At 52.0% G+C, this 16,730-nt stretch overlaps 1 protein-coding gene across 5 annotated transcripts in view; it reads left to right on the top strand.

Annotated features, from left to right (window-relative positions):
- CPNE2 (copine 2) overlaps positions 1-16,730 on the top strand; it is a 55,987-nt gene that overhangs the window by 7,584 nt on the left and 31,673 nt on the right. For 4 of the 5 annotated variants that reach the window (XR_004270534.1, XM_032283954.1, XM_032283955.1 and 1 more), the window contains exons 2-3: positions 12,072-12,286; positions 14,660-14,839. Coding sequence is in view for 4 of the 5 variants with exons in the window: in XM_032283954.1 (XP_032139845.1) it covers positions 12,107-12,286; positions 14,660-14,839 (360 nt within the window). In the remaining variant the exon portion in view is untranslated. The remainder of the gene's footprint in view (positions 1-12,071; positions 12,287-14,659; positions 14,840-16,730) is intronic. The other variant, XM_032283956.1, reaches the window with a different exon arrangement.

The raw sequence follows: 16,730 nt of genomic DNA on the forward strand, positions 1-16,730 counted from the left end.
ACCTACTGGCTTCAAGTGATTCTCCTGCCTCAGCCTCCCAAATAGCCAGGACTACAGGTGCATGTACCACGCCCAGCTAATTTTTGTATTTTAGTAGAGATGGGATTTCACGATGTTGGCCAGGATGGTCTCGATCTCTTGACCTCATGATCTGCCTGCCTCAACCTCCTAAAGTGCTGGGATTACAGGCATGAGCCACCGTGCCTGGCCTAATTTTTGTATTTTTAATGGAGACGGGGTTTCGCCATGTTGGCTGGGCTGGTCTCAAACTCCTGACCTCAAGTGATTCACCCCCCTCAGCCTCCCAAAGTGCTGGGATTACAGGCGTGAGCCACTGTGCCCAACTGCGTTTGGTTTACTGAGCTGAGTTTGAAGAAAGAAATCGCTGTGAAGGGGGAAGGCATTCCAGGCAGATGGAACAGCACTTGCAAAATCAGGGAGACACGAAAAATACTAGCTGGAACTCTGTGTGGCAAACCGCAGAGCTCGAGCCAATGGTATGAGGGGGCGGACTTTGAGAGCCTCAACAGGGAACGTGGACGTTCTCCTGAGAACAGCCGGGAGCCGTGGAGAGGTTTTCCTCATTTCGAGCCAGTACCGGCAGTGTGTCAAGCATTTTGTCATTTCCATGTGTCGGATAAGAAAACCAAACTGAGACACAGGAAGACCAAATGACTTGTCCAGAGTCACATTAGTGGAGGCCCAGGAGGGAGAGTGGTATTGGGCTGGGAGCCAGAGGACCAGAAGCATGTGGGTAAATGATTCAACCTCCAAGCCTCGGCTTGCTCATCTGGAGGATGGGAGTAACCATGATAACACCTCATTCAGGGATGTTGTGAAGCTACAAAATTTCAAGGACCTGCAGCAGGCATTATTCTTCTCATTTTATTATTGTTCTCTCCCCATCAGCATGGCCACACCTACCTTCACTCTTGCTTGCAGCTGACAGGGATGGGGTGGGCTCTGAGCTCCCACACTTAAGAAGGGTAGCCCAGAGCTCCTGCCCTAACACCCTGTTTTCCAGCCCCATGACAGATCTCCTAGGAACTAAAGATTGCTGTCATGGTTAATTATATGTGTCAACTTGGCAAGGCTTTGGTGACCAGTTGTTTGGTCAAATAAAGGTATTTTTTAGATGCAATTAATATGAAATCAGCTTACCCTCCATTATGTGTGGCCTTCATCCAATTGATCGAAAGCCTTCAGGGCAAAGCCTAAGATTTCTTAAAGACGGAATTCAGCCTCGAGACTGCATAGAAACCCTGCCTGGGTGTCTAGTCCTCCAGTTTGCCCTACAGATTTCAGACTTTCCAGCCCCCACAATCGCATGAGCTAATTCTTTTTTTTTTTGAGACGGAGTTTTACTCTTGTTACCCAGGTTGGAGTGTAATAACGCAATGTTGGCCCACTGCAAACTCCGCCTCCCCGGTTCAAGCGATTCTTCTGCTTCAGCCTCCCGAATAGCTGGGGTTACAGGCATGCGCCACCACGCCCAGCTAATTTTGTATTTTTAGTAGAGACAGGGTTTCTCCATGTTGGTCAGGCTGGTCTTGAGCTCCCTACCTCAGGTGATCCACCCGTCTTGGCCTCCCAAAGTGCTGGGATTACAGGCGTGAGCCACCACACCAGGCCATGAGCTAATTCTTTAAAATACATTTCTCTCTCTGCATACGTAGATATCCTATTGGTTCTGTTTCTCCAGAAAACCCTGACCAATATGGTTGCCATTTGTCTTCCTGGATCTTCTCATCAGGGAAATGGGATAAAGGAGGCAATTTAGACCTGGATGCATTCAAGACACATTCCAATCCCCCAAAAGTTCAGTAAACTTAGCAGCCATCAGGGCCTGTAGGGAATGGGCATGTGGTTAGCTAAGGGTTCTGTTTAACAGAGCATTTCCATCCAGACTAGAGGTTGCAAACTCAGAGGTCTACAGAGACCCGGCTGGGAGCTCAGTGTGTGAAGCCAGCAGGGCTTATATGGAGATCAGGTGTGACACCTGCCTCATTATGCCAAATCCATGCTACACCAGAGCCATCCCTTGGGTGTGGTCAGCCATAGGGTAGCCACATTGCAACCTCTGATCTGTGGCCTCATGCCTCAAAGTGTGGTTCCAGGGAGGCGGCCGCAGCATCACCTGTAGCTTGTTAGAAACACAGAATCTTAGGCCCCTCCCCAGACTTGCTGAATGAGAATCGGCCTTTGAACAAGACGCCCCACTTACTCAGCAAACCTGTGATTTGTGTGTACGTAACCCACATCAGAACCTTCAGGAGAGCGTGTTAAAACACAAGCCTACGGGTGCCACTCTAGGGCTTCTGCTAGAGCAGGTCTGGGTGGGTTCAGGGTGTTGCATTTCTTTTTATTTATTTATTTATTTTGAGACAGGATCTCACTGTTACCTAGGCTGGAGTGCAGTGGCACGATCATGGTTCACTCTAGCCTCCACTTCCTGGGCTCAGGTGATTCTCCCCATCTCAGCTTCCCAAGTACCTGGGACTACAGGCACGTGCTACCATGCCCAGCTAATTTTGTTTGTTTGTTTGTTTTGTTTTTTGGCATTTTGTGTAGAGACAGGGTCTCGCCATGTTGCCCAGCCTGGGCTTGGATTCCTGAGCTCAAGTTCTACCTGCCTCAGCCTCCCAAAGTGTGGGGATGACAGGCGTGAGCCTCTGCACCGGTGGGTGCTGTGTTTCTAGCAGGCTCCAGGGATATGCATCGGTGACCCGTCTGGAAAACACACGTGTAGCAATGACAGCTCCGAGCCACCTCAGGAGCCTCTGCCATCAGAGGTGATACCCCACTAACCAGGATTTGCTGGGTGCAGAAGGACTTGGAGGCCCTGAGGGTCCCAGAAGCCACAGCACCCAGGAGTGGGCTCCTCCGCGAAGTCCTTGAGGGTTGTGTATCCAAGCCCATAATTCTCTCCCTAGTCCCCCGTCGCTACCATGGCCTCCCTGGGCTGCCCTGGGCTGTGTCCACCAGCCTGGAGGGAGAACCTAGAGCCATGTTTCTTAATCAGTTTTTTGTTTTTATTTATTTATTTATTTTGAGACAGGGTCTCACTCTGTTGCCTAGGCTGGAGTGCAGTGGCATGATCTCAGCTCACTTGAACCTCCACTTCCCAGGTTCAGGTGATTCTCTTGCCTCAGCCTCCCAAGTAGCTGGGATTACAGGTGCCCACCACCACACCTGGCTACTTTTTGTATTTTTAGTAGAGATGGGGTTTCACCTTGTTGGCCAGTCTAGTCTTGAATTCCCGACCTCAGATGACCCACCTGCCTCGGCCTCCCAAAGTGCTAGGATTACAGGTGTGAGCCACTGCGTCCGGCCCTCTCAATCAGTTTTAACCTCTTGCCCCGTGTATGTAAACTGTTAACTTTACACATCCCCCAAGTTTTTTATCTGCTTGCCCCTCTTCTCAGACATTAAGAATCCCTGGGAATTCAGACACCACAGAATGGGTTCCTGACTACTGCCTGGTACTGACCATGACCAGGCGACCACGTCCTTTAATTTGTTACTGCCACCAGCAAAACAGAGAATTTATTTTTTCCTTCTCTTTCTTTTTTTTTGTTTTTAGAGACAGGATCTTACTCTGTCACCCAGGTTCAAGTACAGTGGCACGATCACAGCTCACTGCAGCCTTGACCTCGCAGGCTCAATGATTTTCCTGCTTCAGCCTCCCTAGTAGCCGCAGGTGTGTACCACCACACTTGGCTAATTTTTTAATTTTTAATTTTATGTGATTCCCCAGCCCTGATCACAACCTGCGCATGGAGACAGGATCTCGCTATGTTGATCCAGGCTGGCCTCAAACTGCTGGCCTCAAGCAGTCCTCCCACCTCAGCCTCCAAAGTGTTGAGATTGTAAGCGTGGGCCACCACGCCTGGCCTGTTTTTTCCTTTTCTGCACATCAAGTTGCGTGTGCTTTTCTGACAGCACAGAATGCCCTCGCTAGAATTTACAATAGGACATCCCACTGGTCCCAGCTCCTCCTCCCCACCAGCCTCTGGAATGGGGGCTGCCTCTCTGGCTGCCTCAGGCCTGCCCTTCACCTTCCAGCCGCTCTCCTCCCCTTTGGGGTTCCTAGGCCTCCTCCTGGGCCATCTGCTTCCCTGTGCCTGCCTCTCTCACTGTCCCCTCCTCTCCGCTCATTTCTAAGTTGGAGCCCCGCACCCAGCCAGCAGCAGCCCCTCCCCCACAGTGAGCTGCTTTGTGCTGCAGCTGGTCCCCGGCCAGGGCTGCTTTCCACTCCTCACAGCCATGAAGAATCACTGATCAGGCCTGGTGCAGTGGCTCACGCCTGCACACTTTAGGAGTCTGAGGTGGGTGGATCATGAGGTTAGGAGTTCGAGACCAGCCTGGCCAGCATGGTGAAACCCCATCTCTACTAAAGGTACAGAAAATTAGCTGGGCGTGGTGGCATGCACCTGTAATCCTAGCTACTTGGGAGGCAAAAAGAATCACTGATCATAGCAAAAGCTGCCTATTATTGTTCCAAGTGCTTTACCTCACTGAATCCTCACAACACCTAGGAAAGCACTCTTCTTTGGTCTTTTGTTTTTGTTTTGAGATGGAGTCTTGCTCTGTCGCCCAGGCTGGAGTGCAGTGGCATGATCTTGGCTCACAGCAACCTCCGTCTCCTGGCTTCAAGTGATTCTCCTGCCTCAGCCTCCCGAGTAGCTGGGATTACGAGCACACCACCACGCCCAGCTAATTTTTGTGTTTTTAGTAGAGACGGGGTTTCACCATGTTGTCCATCGCTGGTCTCGAACTCCTGACCTCAGGTGATACATCCGCCTTGGCCTCTCCAAGTGCCCAGATTACAGGTGTGAGCCACTGCGCCTGACCAGAAGGCATTCTTATTGTCCCCATTTTACAGCGGGAGAAACAGACATAGGGAGCTGAAGGATCTTGCCAGAGGTCACACAGCAGTTAAATGGCAGAGCCAAGGTGGGAAGGATGGAGTGATGGCAGCCTTGGCTCTGGGCCTGGTCACCATCCTTCCCTGCCTTAGAAAAACCACTACCTCCTTTGGACCTGAGTTTCCACCCCTGTGAAGTAGGGCACAGTCCCTCTCCTGCTGGCCTCTTGGAGCCCAGGGTTTGAGAAGCCACCTGTGATTCTCTCAAGTGATGTATGCAGGGGGAGTTGGCTATGATGATGGAGCCTGCCTGGCGAGCCCCCGCCTCCCTCATTGATTAGGTGCTCCCATGTGCAGATACAGCTGTAGGTGCTGGGGAAACAGTGGCGATGTCCCCCTGAGGGACAGGGGCAGACGGACAGACACAGGTACATAGACAAATATGTAAAACAATTGTACATTGCAGTGATCTGTGAAGGAAGCAGCATGGAGCGGAGATGGATTACGTCAGCCTGGGTGATCAGGGAAGGCCTCTGAGGACGTGACATTAACCTGACAACTAAGACCTTGCCGGTGAAGAAAGGCACTCCTGAAAAAACAGAACAGCAAGTGCTAAGGCCCTGAGGCAGGAGAAGGGCTGACATATGCTGACATATTTGCCGAGCAGAGGGAGGCCAGTGCAGCTGGGGCAGAGGGAGCGAACACGGGGAGGGTGGCAAGAAGTGGGGACAGGTCACGCAGGGTCCTGTCAGCCTGGGTGGGATTTGGGGTTTGTGTGACCTGGATGAAGAGGGCACGGGAAGATTTTCAGGTAGAGCCATGGTGACATCTGACTTCTATGTTTAAAGACTCCCTCTGGCTATGGTGTGGGAGAGAGTGCAGCCGGGCACCCAGCACTTTGGGAGGCCGAGGGGGGCGGATCATGAGGGCAGGAGTTCGATAATGACCTGACCAACATGGTGAAAACCCACCTCTACTAAAAATACAAAAATTAGCTGGGCATGGTGGCTTGCGCCTATAATCCCAACTACTCAGGAAGCTGAGGCAGGAGAATCACTTGAATCCAGGAGACAAAGGTGGCAGTGAGCCGAGATCGCACCATTGCACTCCAGCCTGGGCAACAGAGTGAGACTCCATCTCGAAAAAAAAGAGAGTGCAGCTGAGCTTGCATCAGAGATACCTGTTATGGGTCAGGATGTGGCTGGGCATGAGATGATATGACCCAGGCTGGGCTGACACAGTGGAAGCGGGGAGATGGGATGGACGCCGAATGCGGCTGGAAGGTGAAATCAGCGCCGTGGTGGGACATAGGAGGTGAAGATAAGAGGGGATGAAGGACGATGAGTTTCAATCCTAGTTTTCTGGCTAGAACCATGATGTTCTAGGCCTGTGATTCAGCACTAGTGTCCAAGCCTGTCCTGCCTAAGGCCAAGATGCCTCCTCGCTGGGACCAGTGGACCCTGTGGAGGCTGAACCCTATGTGTCCTTTTTTTTTCTTTTAAGACGGGGTTTTGCTCCGTCACCCAGGTTGGAATGCAGTGGCACAATCACAGCTCACTGCAGTGTCAAACTCCTGGGTTCAAGCCATTCTTCTACCTCAGCCTCCCAAAGTACTGAGATTACAGGTGTGAGCCACCACCGGCTCCTGTGTGTTTCATTAACTCCACAGCCCCGGGGCACTCAGGGAGTATTTGTTAAATGAACCAATGAATCAATGCCTGGGAATTCCTAGGCCCTGTCTTCTCTCTGCCTCGGTTGACCCATCTGTCAAAGGGACCAGTAGTTTCATAAACTCGCTCTCCAAGCTCTTTGCCTGGGGGGCCTGGTCTCCCCAGAAGGGCTGTGCCCATCTGTGCCAGGAGTCAGGACCATGCCTTGAGCAGGCCCTGACTCCCCATCCCATCCCCCAGCCTGAAACCTCAAATTACCTGTGGGGTGGGGGCTGCCCCAGGGGTGTTTCCATGCTCAGATGCGCATGGCAGGCCCAGCCCTCCCTTAATGACACCTTCCCTGCCTGCCCTCCTGCTGGGGTAGGAGGGGAGGGGGCCCAGCCCAGCCTAAGCTGTAGTTTCTTTTTCCATTGCGTCAGGCCTAAGGGTCCAGTCCGCCTGGCTGCTGCCGGGCTGGCACAGAGGGACCCACTCTTCCCCTGGCCTGCCCCAACTGCAGACATCATGTGCTCCCCGTTTCGAGTATCCAGAAGCTTCCAGCCAGAGGGTGAGTTGGAGATGGAGGACCTGCTCCTGGCTGGGGAAGGAGCTCCCTCCCCACCCACCCATCGCTCGCTCTAACAGGGGGCCTGAGCTGATCCAGGTGGAGTTGCAGAGAGCTAGGGGCTCCTGGCCCAGCACTCCCAGCCCATGACCTGTCCCTCCAGTCCACCCTGTCAGTTAGGCTGGAGGGAGGCAAGGGTAGGAGGCTGGCAGAATAACCAAGGCAAGATAATGGGGCTTGGACGAGGCAGGGGGTTGGGGGGCAGGGTAGTGATGGGGACAGAAGGGGGTGACCCCAGAGTGTTCATGTGAGCATCTGTCATTATATTTGTCAGTCTGGGTGCATGTGTGTATATATTTGTATATGTGACCGCACATATGTGTAAATGGACAAGGAAGCATGTGAATCTGGGCGTGTGTGCCTGACACCATCAGAATGAGAACAGAAGTGTCTGATCAGGCAGCAGGATAGGTGGCCCAGGTGGCAACTAATATGTCACAGAGGGAGCCTATGAAGTGGGAAGAGGGTAAGTGAGCTAGAATCCACCTCACCAGCAATGGTGGGAGATGCAGGGTTGTGGACAGGGTGACCCAGAGGAACTGGTGACCTTGGATACTCTGGGACCCACCCTGGGTGCGTGTTCAAATGGGGGAATACCCTTGGCTTCCCCAGCCCTGATCGCAACCTGCCCTCTTAGCCTCAGGCTCCGCTGGCCTGGCCGATGTCCTAGCTATCCCTGCCTAAGTCCCACAGTGTCCCGAAATCTCCTCGCCCTGGCAAAAGGCCAAGCATTGGCCTGGGAGTCTGGACACCTGATTCGCACCCTGTCTCTGCCTTTTCCTGGCCCTAAACCTCAAGCAAGTGACTTTTACCCTCTGGGCCTCAGTTTCCTCATCTCTAAGATGGGGGTGATTGTCCTGCCTCAGGCAGGTACAGGCATGGGCAGGTGCTCTCAGCCACATAGCAAGGTTTTGGACATCCCTGTCTGCCCCCTTCCCATCCCAGCCCCACTTGGCATAGCTGCCCAGCTGTACACAGTAAGAGTGAACGCAGTTCACCAGCTCCTCCAAAGGAAACTGATTTTTACACGACAGGAATAAATCCCGCAGGCAAATTGTAGTGCGGTCCTGACACTCTGAGCTCGTGTGATTATAACAAGGTTCTAGGGACAAAGGCTGGGAGGGAGGGGGCTGAGGACCAGCTTCATCATTGTCCAGATTTTTCCCGTGAGGCGTGTCTGGGGAGCTCTAGTTCTGGAGGGGAAGCTGGGAGGTCTCTGCTTCCAGCCCTACTCTACCCTGGCCTCCTGCAAACTGGGGCTTGCAGGGGACTGCATCTGCCTGGCAAGAGGCTGGTGCTCCGGAATGCGCGGTGGCCTGGCTGAAAGGGAGGGGGAGTGGACCCAGCCTAGTGACGGTGACTTGGTCCTTTCTGCCTGGAGGACAGCAGCTGCCTCCTTGCTAGTCTCTCCACTACCTTTCCTGAGCTTGACAACCCCTTCTCCCCACAAGGGGCCGAGTAAGCTTTTAAAAACACAAATCAGATCATGTCAGTTCTCTGCTTCCAAGACTTCCCATCGCTCTCAGAATGAAACTCAGGTGCCCTCTCAGGGCTCACAGCTCCCGCAGGTCCTCCACTCTCCCTGCCCTCTCACTGTATTGCTGCCTGACTGAACTTTGAGCTCTTCGGGGGCTAAGACAGAGCAGTCTTCTTTTTTTTTTTCTTTTTGTGAGACAGTATCTTGCTCTGTTGGCCAGTCTGGAGTGCAGTGGTGTGATCTCGAGTTACAGCAAACTCCACCTCCAGGGTTCAAGCAATTCTCCTGCCTAAGCCTCCCAAGTAGCTGGGACTACCGGTGTGTCCCACCATGCTGGCTAATTTTTGTACTTTTAGTAGAGATGGGGTTTCACCATGTTGGCCAGGCTGGTCTCGAACTCCTGACCTCAAGTGATCCACCCACCTCGGCCTCCCAGAGTGCTGGGATTACAGGCCTGAGCTACCACACCCAGCCGAGAGCAGTCTTCTTACTGCAGCATCCCCAGCACTGGCACCGTTCTAGGGACCTAGTAGATGCTCAGTATACCCTTTAGAGTGAGTGAAAGAACCTCAGTTTCCCCCTCTGGCAAATGAGGATATTACTATACTTGCCTCATAAGACTGAATGAAGATTAGAGACATTGTGCCGGTGACGACATGCTCAGTTGGTGCTCACAAGCACCGTGACTTGGATTTGTGTTCCCGGAGGGAGCCTACCCACCACCTCCACTTACCTCCCTTCATTGGAGAAGTGCAGGGTCAGTAACCCCCTTAGCCTCAAGAGGACAAAGTATTAGGGAGTTGTCAAGTAAGTGTTTAGAGGCTAGGTTCATCTACTGGGATGACAGGGCCAGTGGTAAATGCACACATGCCAGTAGAAATGAGACCTGACCGTAGGAGACTGTGTCCTGAACCTGCGCAGATGGGAAACTGAGGCAGAGAGAGCCAGAGGACTTGTCTGCTGGGCCTGCAATGGGTGTGATCTAGGCCCACCTCCACCTCTTGGGATGGGTTGCTCCACTCTCACCAACGCTTTGCATTCCAAGGAAAACAGAACTTCAAGTGAATGAATCAAGTGATCACGTGTCAGTTAGCCGTGACAGGGGGAGGATACATGAGGCCCAGGGCACAGAATTTTGGGAGACTGTGTATGAGTGAAAGGGTAAACTGTATGTTGAAGATAGGGACCAATGCAGACAGAATCTGAGGCATGTGGAGGTTTTGTCCATTCGTTCATTTATACACTCATCCTTTTTTCATTCAGCAAATATATACTAGATGCATCCTGTGCACCAGTCATTGTGTGTGGGCTGGAGATACAGGGTGAATGTGATAGACGATGAACAAGGGTGAATTTTTAATGTTACTGTTGCAGAACAGGGGTCCTGATCCAGACCCCAAGAGAGGGTTCTTGGATCTCGTGCAAGAAAGAATTCAGGGTGAGTCCATAAAGTAAAAGCAAATTTATTAAGAAAGTAAAGGAATAGCCAGATGTGGTGGCTGACACCTGTGATCCCAACACTTTGGGAGGCCAAGGTGGGTGGATCACCTGATGTCAGGAGTTTGAGAGCAGCCTGGTCAAAGTGGTAAAACCTCGTCTTTACTAAAAATACAAAATCTTCCCAGGGTGGTGGCTCACACCTGTAATCCCAGCACTTTGGGAGGCTGAGGTTGGCAGATCACAAGGTCAGGAATTTGAGACCAGCCTGGCCAACATGGTGAAACCCCATGTTGCTACTAAAAATACAAAAATCAGCCAGGCATGGTGGTGCATGCCTGTAGTCCCACCTACTGGGGAGGCTGAGGCAGAAGAATGACTTGAACCCAGGAGGCAGAGGTTGCAGTTGCTGAGATCGTGCCACTGCACTCCAGCCTGGGGAACAGAGCCAGACTCCGTCTCAAAAATGAATGAATGAATGAATGAATGAATAAAAGAATGGCTACTCCATAGACAGAGCAGCCCCAAGGGCTGCTGGTTGCCATGTTTATGGTTATTTCCTGATTATATGCTAAACAAGGGGCAGATTATTCATGTCACTCCTGTTTTAGACCATATAGGGTAACTTCCTGATGTTGCATTGGCATTTGCAAACTTATGGCACTGGTGGAAGTGTAGCAGTGAGGATGACCAGAGGTCATGCTTGTGGCCATCTTGGTTTTGGTGGGTTTTAGCTGGCTTCTTTATTGCACGCTGTTTTATCAGCAAGGTCTTTATGACCTATATCTTGCGCTGACCTCGTATCTCACCCTGTGACTCAGCATGCCTAACCATCTAGGAATGCAGCCCAGTAGGTTTCAGCCTTATTTTACCCAGCTCCTGTTTAAGATGGAGTTGCTCTGCTTCAAAGGCCTCTGACGTTACCAGAAGTGAGCTTCCTAGTGGCCAAAGGAATGAGGGAAGGCTGAGCAATTATAAGCTCCACTAAGGCCACATGATGCCAACATGTTAGTTGCTCAGGAGAAGCCCAGGTTTTCCTGGTGTAATGAGTGTCCAAGACACCCATGTCCGCTGTGATTTGTTGCTCATGTGGCAGGGGAAACACAGGAGCTGTGCATCCTTCCTGGTGAAACTGACCACAGCAGAGAATAACCTCAGACAAATTAAACACACCTACCAGGCACAGAGACTCCTTTCTGTTTTCTTTATTCCTTTTTCTTTTCTTTTTTTCTTTCGAGATGATCTCACTCTATCACCCAGGCTGGAGTGCAGTGACGTGCAATCATAGCTCACTGCAACCTAAAACTCCTGGCCTCAAGCAATCCTCCTGCCTCAGCCTCTCAAGTAGCTGGGACCACAGGCATGTACCACCACACCCGGCTAATTTTTTTTTTTTTTTTTTTGAGACGGAGTCTCACTCTGTTGCCCAGGCTGGAGTACAATGGCATGATGTCAGCTCACTGCAACCTCCATCCCCATGGGTTCAAGCGATTCTCCTGCCTCAGCCTCATGAATAGCTGCAATTACAGGACCTGCCACTGTGCCTGGCTAATTTTTATATTTTTAGTAGAGACGGGGTTTCACCATCTTGGCCAGGCTGGTCTTGAACTTCTGACCTTATGATCCCCCGTCGGCCTCTCAAAGTGCTGACATTACAGGCGTGAGCCACCATGTCCGGCGGATGGCCTGGCTGATTTTTAAAAATTTTTTATAGAGACAGGATCCTCCTTGTTGCCAGACTGGTCTTGAACTCCAGGCTTCCAGGCACTTGACCTCCCCAAGTGCTGATATTATAGGTGCGAGCCCCTGTGCTCAGCTGAGACCTCCTTTTCATGCATTTCCTTGCATTCTTCTTTCTCCAAGCCTTTGCCCCTGTTATTTGACTACCCACTCCCCCCACCTCACCTTGCCTTTCATCTCTCCACTTACCTCTGAAAGGCCAGGTGGGTCCTCCCTATGGTGGGGCAGCATAGCAGGTGCCTGTCCACTCTCTGACCCTCACTCCTGTTCCCCTAGACTGCCAGGAACTCCTGCAGCCGCCACCAGCTCCCATGGCCTACATACCCAGTGGGGGTGCCCCAGCAGCGGGGGCAGCCCCCACGGGCCCCCAGTATTGCGTGTGCAAGGTGGAGCTGTCAGTGAGTGGCCAGAACCTACTGGACCGGGATGTTACCTCCAAGTCCGACCCCTTCTGTGTCCTCTTTACAGAGAACAATGGCAGATGGATCGAGGTGAGGCTCTTCTGTGTGTCTGCGGTGGGTAAGGGAGCAGCTAGGCTGCTGGGGAGAGGGAGTCTCCCGGGACTGGGATCCAGGGACTGTCATAGTAGTTGGAGTGTGGGCTGGTGGCAGGGGATTACTTGGTAAATTGTTACTCTTAAATGTTATTTTAAATACATTTAAAATATTACTTTGTGTTTAAATTATTACAATTAAAATACATAGATTTATATATATAATTATATAATTAATATTGATTATTTGATTTTTTTTTTTTTTGAGATGGAGTCTCTCTGTGTCCCCCAGGCTGGAGTGCAGTGGTGAGATGTCAGCTCACTGCAACCTCTGCCTCCCAGGCTCAAGCGATTCATCTGCCTCAGCCTCCTGAGTAGCTGGGACTACAGGCGTGCACCACCATGCCCAGCTAATTTTTGTATTTTCAGTAGCAACATGGGGTTTCGTCATGTTGGCCAGGCTGGTCTTGAACTCCTGACCTCAAGCAATCCACCCACCTCAGCCTCCCAAAGTGCTGAGATTACAGGCGTGAGCCACCACACCTGGCCTTGTTTTATTTAAAATTGTTATAGATAGTTAAAACTTTATAGTTTTATAAAATGCTCGCTTCCACTTTTAAATAACTTTTCCCTGTTATTTCTAAATGAACACATGGTCAGTAAGAAACAGAGAAACAGGGAGCTCAGGCTTTAGGAGCCGGTCCAAGGCCCAGTTATCCTACTCCCTGCTGTGTGGCCTTAAGCAAGTGGCTATCCCTTTCTGAACCTGTCTCCTCATCTGTGAAATTATATATTTTTTTCCTGCTGACTCCCTTGAAAGGGCCCAGATCTGGGGATGTTACTGGTGCCCCAGGCAAGGACTTCTGAGCTGGAAGACTCTGGCTTGAGGGTTGCATAGAGTTGCAGCTCTTGAGGAAGGATGTTGAGAAACCTAAGCTGTTAATACCTTCAGGTTTTAAACCTTGCTTTGCTTGTACAAAAGGAAACTATTGGAGTGACTGCAGAGAATCCAGATAAACCTAAAGGAGAAAATCCGAATTGTTGGGAACCTACCTATCATAGAGAACCACTGTTAGCAGTTTGGTATCCAGCCTTCCACATGGCTTTATCTGCACGTAGATTTCCCAAAATACATGTGTGCTTTCTAATGGGTATTTAAGTAGGCCACGGTGGGAGTCCACCTGAACCTACTGTGGTTTACAAAGAGTTCCCACGGATGTTGGCTCCTTCTTGTGATGCCAAGAAAGTGGTTTGGGATTGCTGACCCACTTTACGGAGGGGGAAAGAAGGACCCAGAGTGGGTGGGGACTTTATTGTGTCACCCAGTGTGTTGATGGTACAACTGGCAGTGGGAGGTGGGACACGGGACCAGCCGAGGACTCCTGGGGGAGCCCCAGGCCTGTGACAGGCATGTCTGGGGCACAGTTCCCCTCTGCCAGGTCTCTAGAACCCCTGAGTGCCCCTCAGGGAGTGGCATCCCCCTGACTCATGGCACAGCCCCCACCCTCCCTGACAACCTCTGCCCCCACCCAGGCCAGCCACTCTGGCTAAAAATAGCCCAGGGCCAAGACCTCCTCCGTCCCTGCTGCTCCAGCCCTTGGAAGTGGACTGGGTGGGAGGAAAAGTCAACACAGCCTGGCCCCCAAAATAGACTGTCACCCAGACTCCGCGGTTTGGGGCCTCAGCATCCAGAGGCCAGGAGGCGGGTTTCCTGTCCCAGTGCCACCGCTGACCCACAGTACAAGGCCCTGTCCTCAGCCAGGCTTTGGTATCCACAGTAGGCGGGGGTGTTGGGCTGCACAGTGTCAGGATTCTATACAAGAATCCTGGGGGAATCTCCTCCTTGCGGAGCCCCTGACCCCGCCTTCCCCCCAAAATCCTCCCTACTTTCTATTTCCTCTGTCAGTTTCCATGTAAAATATGGTTTGAAAAAGGGGTTTTTCCAAAATAAAAATTGAAAACCACAGGTAGTCAAATCCTTTCCCTTTACAGAGGTGGAAACTGAGGCTCAGATGGGGAAAGGGACTTTTCCTCCATCTCTTACCCAGGCAGGGACAGGGCCCGAGCTCTGACCCTGACACCTGGGTATGGAGCCAGGGCCGAAGAATTAAGAGTGTGGGTAGGAGAGTCAGACCCCGGTTTCGAGTCTCAGCCCTGCTCCACAAGCCATCCCACTTTGGGGAAGTCACTTCACCTCTCTGTGCTTCAGCACCCTTGTCTGTGAGCTGGGAGTAGTGAGTCACTGACCACGACCTTGAGAGCCTGGCACAGAGTAGGCGTTGTACGAGTTAGCAGAATGATTTCCAGCAGCCTGTGAGGGCTTGGACCAGCTGCCTTGACTCCAACTTCCATTTCCCTGCCCCTCTGCTAGTACGACAGGACAGAAACTGCAATCAACAATCTCAATCCCGCCTTCTCCAAGAAGTTCGTGCTCGACTACCACTTTGAGGAGGTACAGAAGCTCAAGTTCGCGCTCTTCGACCAGGATAAATCCAGTATGCAGCTAGACGAGCATGACTTCCTGGGCCAGTTCTCCTGCAGCCTGGGCACGGTGAGCGGGGCCTTCCTGGGGGGTGGGAGCAGTCCCCAAAGACAAGGCAGCCCCTCAGAAAGTCTCCTCCTGCGCTCTGTCCCCAGCCCCGTCTTCCTGGGTGGCTCCCAAAGTGCAGATGCAGAGTGGGGGCAACAGCCTTGGCAGGTTCGAGGGTGGGCTAAAGAGCATCCATCTGAAGGAGGAGTCAAATAGATTGCCTATAATCGCAGCCACTCGGGAGGCTGAGGCAGGAGAACTGCTAGAACCTGGGAGGCGGAGGTTGCAGGTGTGCAGATCCAGGTTGCCCCCGGATCACAGGATCCTGGGCCCTGGTGGCCAGAGATTCTGATTGTTAGAAGTAATCAGTTGTGGTCTTGACCTCCTGGGGTAGGGACATCCAACCAGCAACCAAGATGACCACAGTAGTCCTGCTTTGTGGCAGACTCACTGTGTGACCTTGAGCAACTTCCTTTCTCTCTCTGGGCCACACTTCCCCATCCATCCCAGTCCTTAGTAAGCTCCTGGAGGCAGGGAGCGAGCAGGGCTAGGCGCCCCTAACACAAGTCTCAATCATTCCTTATGGCTGCATGCCTTTAGGCAAGCTCCCCAAGCTCCCACCCCTCTCTGGGCCTCAGTTTCCCCACATTTTCCTTGGTGATTATAATGACTACTCTGCTCAGCCTACGGGGGTAATGAGGGAATGAAATGGAAAGTGCTTTCAAGGGTTCTAGTAGAGACTGAAATGTCCTGGGCCTTCCAGGAGATGGTGACCATGCACAAAGCAAGGGTCTGCCGTGGTCGTGACGTCTACTTTGTGCATAAGCAGTAGGGTACAGTAGTTAGGGTCCCTACCCTGTGGCGTAACTGAGAAGAGAGCTTACGTGCTTGTGGACGGGGCAGGAAACTGACAAGGGATGGGGAAACCAACCCAGGGGTTGGCCTCAGAGGGAAGCTGACCACCTTTGCCTGAAAGGAAGGCACAGTGAGGAAGTGGCATTGCCAGGGCCTGGTGAGGCCTGTGGCCAATGGAGGGAGGCCTCTGGACTGCAACTGAGGCAGAAGGCAGAGTAATGAAGAAGCTCCCATCAAACCGGGGCCCCACCTCTCACTCCTCCTGCTCTCCCGTCTCTGCCCATCCCCCCACTGGCTGAACCTCTGAAAGCCAGAGGACAAAGGAGCTGGGTGGCACAGTCTCCAGGGCACAGAGCAGGTGGAGTAGGGCAGGGCATGGATCTGGGGAGAAGAACCAGCCCCACAGAAGCAGGACTGGATGAGACTCGTGTGTGTCCTCTGCTGCATAGGACAGGCTTGCACTTCACTCAGAAAACAAGAACCGTGCCGGCCCCTGAGTGCAGTGGGCAGACACAGGAGGGAGGATGACTTTTCAATGTGCCTCTCTATGTTGTTTGGATTATTGAACCCTGTATGAATGTATTACCTATTCGAGCCAATAAAAATACATAGAATTGGCTGGGCCCTATAGCTCATGCCTGTAATCCCAGCACTTTGGGAGGCTTGAGCCCGGAGTTTGAGGCCAGCCTGGGCAACATAATGAGCCCTTGTCTCTACAAAAAAAAAAAAAAAAAAAAGGTAGCCAGGCATGGTGGCACATGCCTGTAGTCTCAGCTAGCCAGGAGGCTGAGATGGGAGGATTGCTTGAGCCCAGGAGATTGAGGCTGCAGTGATCTGTGATGGAGACCTGTCTCAAAAGAAAAATAAATGAAAATACATAGAATCAGAGTCCATCAGAGATCATATCCTGAGGCAGCGGGGTCCGTGGAATGCCTCTGGAGGAGGGATCTAGGGGCTAATCTCCCACAGTTGCCTCCAAAATGCCTTTTCCTAGGGGCAAACCAGGCAGTGAGAGTCCGACTGCTGGGATTCCCTGCCATCTGGGAGACCTGACAGG

Source organism: Sapajus apella, unplaced genomic scaffold (genome assembly GCF_009761245.1).
Source record: "Sapajus apella isolate SASKATOON/1434 unplaced genomic scaffold, GSC_monkey_1.0 scaffold15, whole genome shotgun sequence".
NCBI lineage: Eukaryota > Metazoa > Chordata > Mammalia > Primates > Cebidae > Sapajus > Sapajus apella.